At 44.1% G+C, this 9734-nt stretch overlaps 1 protein-coding gene across 2 annotated transcripts; it reads left to right on the forward strand.

Annotated features, from left to right (window-relative positions):
- Positions 1-1109: 1109 nt before the first annotated feature.
- On the forward strand, positions 1110-8833 carry LOC134138245 (serine/arginine-rich splicing factor 7-like). Of its 2 annotated transcripts, XM_062571624.1 has the most exons (9): positions 1110-1205; positions 1631-1811; positions 1931-2107; positions 3010-3084; positions 3221-3322; positions 3788-3841; positions 6244-6288; positions 6944-6979; positions 8054-8833. In XM_062571624.1, the coding sequence occupies exons 1-9, from the start codon at positions 1184-1186 to the stop codon at positions 8076-8078; spliced, it is 717 nt and encodes a 238-aa protein (XP_062427608.1). In that variant the 5' UTR covers positions 1110-1183; the 3' UTR covers positions 8079-8833. The 2 variants fall into 2 exon arrangements, with proteins under 2 accessions (XP_062427608.1, XP_062427609.1); XM_062571625.1 differs by lacking the exon at positions 6244-6288.
- Positions 8834-9734: the final 901 nt, after the last annotated feature.

Genomic DNA, 9734 nt, shown 5'->3' on the forward strand with positions numbered 1-9734 from the left:
ATGAGAAATTTAAGCTGTTTTCCTTTGCCTTTAAAATTAATTTTATCCCATTTTCTAATGGTGTAGGCATATTTAAATGAACTGCTTGCCATTTTTTTTTCAGAAAGAGGGTATCTGGGACAAAAAAGATGAATAAGCTATTTAAGTTTCTTTGTGATACTTGGAACTTCCCAAACCAGATGCAAAATTTGTTCTGATTTTTTTTCCCCACAGCAGTTCTCCTGTTTTAAAACATGATCTGTAACACAGGACCAGATTTTGTAACGTTATTAGGCAAGGTAAGCAGGATTAAAAAAAGAAAACATTTCCTATTTACATTTGCTATTTTAGAATAATGGTGGTTGGAAGACTTTTGTTCCTTACAAAGAGATTTTTTCTTGAAATTCAGTAAGCTTTTTTTTTTTCTTAATGTTTTGGTGCTGCTAGGTTATGCCATTGCTGCAACACATAATGCAAAAATCATTAAGTGATTATTCTAGAGATTATCCATCCAGACAGGAAGTTTTTATGCCCTTCATTTTGCAGGTGTCTGCAATTTGTTGCAGACAGAGTAATTTGTTATGTACCATTGCTACACAGCACCAAAGGCTGCATTATTTTGTGCACAGATACATTAAAGGCCCCCATTTGTGCTCTGGTTCATTTAAAATTACTTCAGCTCAGTCAGGTGCAGGTTAATTTTGCTTAAAACAAAAACCCTCATCTGTTTGTATCCTTCTGCGCCCGTTCCCCTGCTGTTGGTTCGTGAGTGGTTAAACTGCTTTTCTCCATGAGCGGATCCAGAGGTGCCCTGACTGCGCTGCCGAAGGCCAGCTGGGACGAACCCGACCCGAGAGCTAGCGCCAGGACACGTTCCCCTCCTCGAGAGAGCAGGCGCCCGCCGTCCCCGGTCCCGGCCGGACGGGGAGGCGCCACAGCCCGGCTACCGGCCCGCTCCGCCGCGGGGCCCGCCGTGGCGCCCGGCACCCGCCGCGCCCCCCTCAGCAGCGCCGCCGCTCTCGCGAGAGCGGCCGCCGCCCGCGCGCGCTCGAGGAGCGGGGTCCCCTCCCGCGCGGCGCTCGCGTTGCCAGGCGACGCGAGCCCCGCCCCGGCGTGCGGCGGTTGGGGCGCGGCGCGCAGCTGCGGCGGCGGCTCCCTCGCTATATAAGGGGCGGCGCGCGCGGCCCAGCCTGCAGCCGGGAGGATGTCGCGCTACGGGCGTTACGGTACGGCGCGGCGGGCGCTAGGCGGCCGGGCGCGGCGCTGCGGGGATGGCGCCGCCGGGCGCGGTGGGGGCGGGCTCGCGGGATCGGTGGCGCTGGGCTGAGGCGGGGAGCGAGGCGAGGCGGCAGCCGTTGTTGCGGGCAGACGGCTCCGGGAGGAGATGGCGACGGGAAGAAGGGGGAAGCGGGGGCCGGGAGAGCCCGTAGCCGCGGATCCGGCGAAGGATGGGTCCGAGGGAGGGCGAGGGGCGGCGGGGGAGGAAGCGCGACGACGGTGGCGGGAGCGCACTAAAATGGAGGCGGTGTCAAAGATGGCGGCGGCGGGGGAGGGGTGGCGGCGACGGCGGGCGCGCGCGGCGGCAGCGCCTCGTGCCCGGGCCCGCGCGTGCGCGGCGGCCGCGGCACTGACACGGGCCTGGCTCCCGCAGAGACCAAGGTCTACGTGGGGAACCTGGGCACGGGCGCGGGCAAAGGCGAGCTGGAGAGAGCCTTCAGCTACTATGGGCCGCTGCGAACCGTGTGGATCGCGAGGAACCCGCCAGGGTTTGCCTTCGTGGAGTTTGAAGACCCGAGGGATGCGGAAGATGCGGTGCTTGGACTCGATGGCAAGTATGTGCACGCTTAAAACCCCCTGGGCTGCTCCAGCAGAGCACTCTGGCCTTCTCACCCTGTGTAACAAGTACAAGGAATAAAAGTATTTCTCTAACTAATATATACTGTTCTTGTAGGATAATATGTGGCTCCAGGGTTAGAGTGGAAGTGTCAACAGGGATGCCTCGTCGCTCCCGCTATGACAGGCCTCCGGCACGGCGCCCCTTTGACCCTAATGACAGATGCTATGAGTGTGGCGAGAAAGGCCACTATGCTTATGATTGTCATCGCTATAGTCGCCGAAGGAGGAGCAGGTATGTGTGGGACCGGAGCGGCTGGGTTGTTTCACCAGTTAACTCTTGTGTAGCTCTTGTTAGCAAAGAAGAGAATGTTACACCAGTTTTAACTCTTAATGTTGTAACTCAACAGGTGTATATCACAGTTTTTTGCTAATACATATCAAATGTTACTATCTTAATAATCAACCTGGTCAAAACCTTTCAGGTTTCTTCGTTTGAGTCAGTCGCCTTGATTCAGAATGTCACGAGCCTTAAGATTTCATGCTGAGGCGCCTTGCAAATCCGACACTTAAGATCCTCCTAGACCTTGAGGTGATCAGCATAAGAGGCCAGATCCCCTCGAGCCATCTACACGTAGCTTCACCTCATTCTTTAAGGGCAGAAAATTTGAGACGGTGATCGCCATAACAGTAAATTTGGCTTTCAATTGGGGCCCCCCCTCCGGTTTAGAAAGAGGAACACCAGATTGACCACATTCCCACCTAGAAAAATCTTCTTGCGTCAATCAAGCCTCACCCTGGCTCATTGGGCTGTCAGTTTGATCGTCGTTAGATTGAAGAGAACACCTAGATGCAGCGATCGGCTATAGATACTTCTAGATCGTCTAGATCTGCTAGACCTTGGGCCAAAGAGGGTCGACCTGCAAACTTGCAAGGTTTATTTTAAATACACATTACAGTGTTTTCTATTCTAATGTAATTCTGCAATGTAATTCAGCTTTTAACATTTTTCTAGGTAGTAAAAATGCTCAAGACAAGTAGGCCCAGGCATTTTTTCCAACTGACAGATGCTAGTGTTTGTTTTTATTTTTATTTATTTATTTTTTTTAGTTTGAAAGTTTTGACTTCAGCAGAGGCTCACGTGCGGTGATTGCTGGGGCTGTCTGCCGATACCTGTTTTCTCTAACCTAAAACTAGGTCCCGGTCTCGATCCCGTTCGAGGTCCCGAGGAAGGAGGTATTCTCGGTCGCGCAGTCGCAGTCGTGGTAGGAGGTACGCTCTACGTTTTGGCGTTTTTTGTTTGTTTTGCTTGTTTGGGATTATTTTGCATTTTTTTTGTTCCCTCTCACAGCATTCCATACTGAAAGTACCTTGTAGTTATTTTGGGGGTTTTCTTTTTGTTTTGTAGGTCAAGATCAGCTTCTTACCGCAGGTCCAGGTCAATCTCTCCTCGTAGGTATAGATCATTTTCACCCCGCAGATCACGGTCTGGATCTTTAAGGAGATCAAGGTAGGTATTACCTGTTAGGTCCAGAACAGTATTGGAAGGGAATACAGCTGTTAACGTTAAGTCTGTATGTCATGCTCTGAGTCCCCATGGAGCTTCACGGAGTTTTATCTGTGAAAGCTTATCTGGACCTCTCTTCTGAAGTTAAAACGTGTGCTTAAGAGTTCTACATTCGCTCTTCTTGAGCTTTTTGGCACTGTATTGTTATTATAATGTTAATTTTATCTATGGTTTAAAAAAAAATCTTAAGTTTTAAGCATGCAAAGATTATTATATTTACCTGACTAGGGTAAAGGGATTTCTTATGTGGATAGTCTTACTGGGCAAGTGTGTTACAGTGTTCTAATACTATAAAAGTTACGCCTGCAAAACTGATAGCAGTCTCTGTTGGTATTGACTTCAGAGAATTGGGTTGTAGGATGTCAGCTGTGAATTGCATGGTAGTTGAGTTTTTGCTGCTCTTTCTAGGTCTAGGTCCAGATCACGCTCGAGATCCCGGTCTGTTGTATGGCCCCGAAGCAGGTAAGATACTTGCTTTGATTCAGACCCATAATAGTCTTCCCCCCCCTTTTCCTGCCTACCAGGAAACTTGGGGCTCAGAGTAGTTACAGGGTTTTGCAGCATAGTAATATTTACTACAGTAACTTCTGCTTTTTCACAGTCTGCTTTTGTAGTTTTTCTATAATAAACAGGTGGTGTAGTCTGTGGCCAGGTCTCTATATGTATGTGTAGCCAGAAACAAAACATGCTGTTTACTAAAGGGTAAGACAAATAGAAGTACTGTGGAGAGAGGTTCTGGAAACTGATGAAATGTTTAGAGAATGCTTGAGCTCAGGTCCTGCAGGAAGTTAGCAGAATCCCATAGTGCTGCTTCGTATTTTCTTGGTGTTATTTTTTTTTCTTTTTTTTTTCTTTTTTTTGAAATCTGCTTGCTGAGAAGTGATGAGAAGATTCCCAGTAGTGCCTGAATTCCTGTTTACAGGTGTTAACTCTATCCAGTTCCCAGAACTGGAAGAATGCTTATGTTACTGTAATGCTGAGAACTACCTGCATGGGGTAAGGCACCTAGATCAAGAGCTTTAGACACCAGAATGAAGAGGAAAGCAAGTTCCAGTGTTTTGAGGGACTGCTCTGACATGCAGTCCTGGTTTCCTGCTGTCTGTGGCAGGCTGGCTGAAATGGAAGATGAGGAATTAAGAGTAAATTCTCCTGTATTTTCCTCTCCTTTGTGATGAGTCTTAGCTTGGAAGAAGGGTGAAAAGAGTAGGATAAAAATACTATAGATACGAGAGCTGACAAGTGGGAAAAAATTGTCTTCTCTCGTGCCAATACGATAGAGAAGAGGCATAGTCTTGGTGGTCTGCCTATTACTTTGGACTGTGTGTTGAGGCTCTAAGGAGATGATTTTTTTTTTTATTATTAGTGCTGTCATGATTGACTACAGTGCTGTAACGTAGATAAGTCAAGCAGTCATACTCAAATTGACTGCCGCTAGTGTGGAAAAATCTGAATACAGCTAACATTCCTTGGTGACTTCTAGCTTTGGGACAGTCATGTTCCTGTGTGGAAGACTTTGAAATTTCAGAGGAGTACTGGCTTTGTAGGTCTGCAGTTGCAATGGTCAGAAACAGTAGTGAAGGACTGCAATTATGAAAGCACTGTGGAAAAACTTGTTGCTTCTGAGTTAGCTGTATTATGACAGAATCAACACTGGCAAAATGTTAGTGCACAACTCTGATGCTGCTTCTAGAACTGTTGTTTCGCAGTCCTTGCTTTGTTGCTTGCTTTTGGGAATGAGTGCTGACTAACAGTTCTCCTAGTAAGATGATGCTCTTGTGTGCTACCTTACAGTACTTCTGAGCAAAGGAAGTCATGCTACAAAATTACGGAGTTCAAGATAGATTTGAACAACTTGATTCTGTATAATTTTGATACAGTAACAAGATTTCTGGTTATGGTAAAAAGTATTTCAGGCTGACTGTTAGGAACAGGTGATGAGCCAGCATGGTGACTGAGAAGCTTCAGCAGTAGAACATTACTCATTGTTCAACTTACTCCAGCAGTATCCGTATAGCGTTTTTATAAACTAATGGGCAAGATAAAGGTCAATCTTGCTTTTTTATTTTATTTCTGCTCAGAACTAGTTTTAACGGGGTAATCTTTATGCTCTCTGGCCAGTTCTGTTAAACAACTGACTGTAACTTGCATGCAAGGCTTGCTGACTTTAAATATTACTGCATGGCTGAATTCTGAGGCTCTGGGAAGGGACAAATTCTGAGTGACTCAGTCTTGAAAATATGAGTCAGCAGTAACATAGTGAATATGAGAGAAAGTCTTAATTTTATGACTTAGAAGCTATAGTAACTGTGGCAATAGTTTACAAATTACAGTCTTTCTAGAATTCACAGGGTCTAGGATCTAGTGTCCTAGATTCATACTATTTCAGTTTTTGATGTTTTCATTGAAATGTTTGAACCTCAATATTGAACAAAACTGGCATTGAGAACTTTCAACTGAGTAACAAATCAGCTCTTCAGCACTTGCCTCTAGCCCATACCAGTGTCTTAAGATGGTGTTACTGAGAGGTTTTCCAGATAACACATGGAACAGTAGTTCCACCTTTATGAGATACTTGAAGAAAAAACACCCGGGAGCCTAGAATGAGGCTTTTTGTTTGGTGAAAGTGGTAGCCAAAGCTTTGCTGGGGAGCTGGTTGAGCCTTTTGCATCTCCTGGTAAGTGGGGTCTCTGGACTAGAGCTAAAGGAATCTCCTGAAACATCCTGAGAAAAGCCTGCAGCCCTGGAGTCGCCTTCTTTGTGTGAGGCTATGTAGTGTGAAGTTGCTGTTGCTGATTCAGCTAACTTTCATTGTGTGTGCATGCCACTTGGCTGCTTTGCTGAGCTTTATTTTTCTCCTGTTATAGGTCTGGGTCCCATGGTAGATCTAAATCTGGCTTACCTGCTAAAAGGTGAGCGTAAATACAGCTAGCACTCATCTTTTTGGTAATGTTGTGGGGGCTTTTTGTTTGTCTTTTGTCCTTTTTTTTTCCCTTCTTCCCTCGCATGATGCAAACACTTGGAAGAATGGTGGGTTTTTTGTTTTTCTCCTTTTTTTTAATGTAGAACTTTTTTTTTTTTTTTTGTGTGGCATGGTGGACTGTTCCTGGATATCTATTATGTTTTGCTTCACCCATGACTGACCACAAGTATTTTTGCAGGATTTTGGACACATCTCTTCCCTACCCATGCTCTTCACTATAGTTCCTAATCTTTCTGACTCTTTTCCTCATATCATACACTGCTCCTGCTTTGGAGGATTGTTGTTACCACTTCTTAGCTGCTTTGAAGCTGTGCATTGCCCTCTCCTGAGGGCTCCAGTTTTCAGCAGTATTCTTTTTCAACTGCAGCTCCTTGCTTAAAGTAAGTCTCATTAAATTGGGAATACTTGCTTTCAGCAGCATTAAGGATGATACTTTTAATGTTTTTAGCAACATCATTTGTTTTGAAAGGGTCAAGAGTGGTGACTGCACAGAATTGTTGTATTTTTATGCATATTATATACATGTATATACAAGTTATTACTTAAAATGTTACATTGACTGGAACTTTATTTCTTATTTTCAGTCGCTCAAAGTCCAGATCACCATCTCCAAAGAGAAGGTAGGAGTAGCTTTTAAAACTAGATCATGCTGTTTCGCTACATTAGCATTAGCAGCTGCAGTGGTTGCTACTGAAACTAACTTTTTTAAGGATGAAAGCCAGAAGTATTTTCCTTGTTCTAATTTTAGTGTAAGTTATGAAAAGATGAATTCCCATGGATGTTTGAGTGCTGGGAGTCAGCACTTCATGACTAATACTAAGTCTGTTCCCAGAAAAGGGCTCTAGTGTGGCATTCCTATGTCCACTCACTCTTGTGCTACAAGAGTCCTGTAAGGTAACCTGCTGTAACGAACCTCTCGGAGGACAGTAGAGAATGAGGGCAAATGAGAATCTACATTCCAGAAGTTCCTCAAAGGAATTTAACAGTCTGGAGGAGACATCTGGAGGGTAATGGAGGAAAGGAAATGGCTCTGAGTACAACTGGAAAGGGAGTGATGAAGGATGAAGCAAAATGTGAATCATGTGGCAGAAATAAATTCCTGCTGGTGTAATTCTTACAACTGGCTCTTACTCAGTTGCACAGCTGCCAAGCCCTGTTATGCAGCCTAAAGTAAAAAGTAACTTTCTCTACGTAACCAGAGAGGTAGATGCTGGAATTCATGTAGTTTGACATGAAGATGATGATTAACCATGGCCTAGTTCCAAACTGAAAATGTTTAGGTTATAGCTTACCTTCAACATCTTGGCAGTGTAAGCCACCCTCTGAACAGCTGCAGAGCAGACTCCAAAGTTGGTCTTTTGAGCATGCTGGCTGTCCTACTAGATGACTCTTCTTCTGAATGGACTTTTCACATTTAGAGCAGTTGCTGCTTGTATGCTGTAAGATGTAACACTTTTTTTTCAGTATTCTTGAACTTCAAAAGAAAATCATGTGCAAGTGTGGAAAGAGGCATTATGGGAGTGGGGAAGAGGGTGGTGCATGGGTTAGCTTTCACACCAGGCACAGTGTTGGCACCACTTCTGTGCAGTGGTTGCTCAAAAAGGAGGAACCACCTGGGCTGGGTTAAGGAAACTTGGGCTAGCTGATTTTTGCTGTGGAAGTTGCTTTTTCTTACTCTCTTCTTTCCCTTTCAGTCATTCACCATCAGGAAGCCCTTGAAGGAGTGCATGTCCTGAGAGAATGGATTCAAATTAAAAAGTTAAAGTTTAAAAAGAAAATTTATTTTGTTTACATTATTATAAGGGATTTTGTGGTGTCTTTATAAATGTAAGGGCTTAGTCCTAGAAGGCTATTTCTATCAACTAACAATTGGCATGACTCTGGATCTTTCAAAAGTCTTATTAGTAGACTAATGCAAAACCGTTGTGTTAACGTTCTGTGATCTGAAAATGTTGGGCTTTTTTATTGGCGCATTGAAATAAACTGTGTATTTCTAACGAAGAACTATTTTGTGATAACCCTACTCTTTCTGTTAATACTTTAGTAACTAAAGCAGGTCATATGCCACTAAGTTGAGAAGCAGGAATCCAAATATAACAGATGCTTGCAAATTGGAGCATAGCACAGCAGCTGCTCGTAGGTACCCTGCAGCTGTCCCCACTGTAGGACTTGCATTTGTTCCTCCATACCACTGATTACGGTGCAGCATAATCAATACCAGCTGTCATTCTTATCGTTTGTTCTTGAATGTTAGTGATCTGTACCTTGTATTTTTATTTGTACTTCCTCACAGCTCAGTGAAGCTAAAATGCCCTGTGCATTTTTATTTTTTTTCTTTTTGGTGCCTGTACAATTGATGCTTTGACTTCTAAAACTGTCTTTGGAAGGCATTAACAATTGCAAATGGCAAGAAGTTAGGTATGTGTGAACTCTGCTCTTACTTCCCCATTGATTAAAAGACTGGTGAGCCTCAACTGAGTGTTTGGAATACTTCTGGAATGAAACTGTTGAAGTGAATACTTCTAGAACTTCTGTTTTCTGTCCTGACTGTCCAAATAGTTAAAGTCCTGCTTTCTTTTTATGATAATGATAGCTTGGCAGCTTTGATAAAAAGGATAATACAGTTAGCCCTGCTTTTGGAGAAACTGGGGCTCTTCTTGCATAGTGAAGGGTAAAGTCACAAGCACAACTTGCAGGTCACCTTTAAACAACAGTACAGCTTGGGAAACCAAAGAGCCTCTCACATTACACTTACCCTGACTTACCTCTTAGTCAGGTTTTCTCCTTAGACTGTAACTAAGTGACTTTTTGCAGTCCTGAGCAGTTATTCTGAGTAGCTGGACTTCTTTACAGATAAAAGCCTGTACAGTCTGTCTTTCTTACCATGAACAGGCTACTGAGGATTCAGTACAAGTTTGATGAACGAATAAAATGTTAGTTTGTTCTGCAAGTGCACAGAAAGCGACAGAAGCTGTTCATGAGAACTTATCAGTTTAGGGAAGAGATCAGAGTGCCAGAAACTTTGGTCTATTTATTTATTTATTAAAAGTGCCTTTTTTAGTAGGTTCTGGGCTGTGTAGCTGCAGCTTACATGGTGCTGTCCATACCACTGGAATAATTTTCTTAGCTTGACACTAATCTGTAGGCTTGTAAGAAACTGGCAAATGATGCCTCTGAAATACTGATTTAATTAAGAGTGCTCAAAATAGAAGAAAGCATAATGAGCGGGGCTGTGTCTAGGGGTTCAGCCAATAGTTTTCAGGTGGACTTTTTGCTCATTATTATTTCAAAAGTAGTCCAGCTATTACAAGAATAATAATTAGTGCTCAGACATGACTTGACAAAGGCAGGCTTCCTGTGCACTGTCAGCACTTG

Source organism: Rhea pennata, chromosome 3 (genome assembly GCF_028389875.1).
Source record: "Rhea pennata isolate bPtePen1 chromosome 3, bPtePen1.pri, whole genome shotgun sequence".
Lineage (NCBI taxonomy): Eukaryota > Metazoa > Chordata > Aves > Rheiformes > Rheidae > Rhea > Rhea pennata.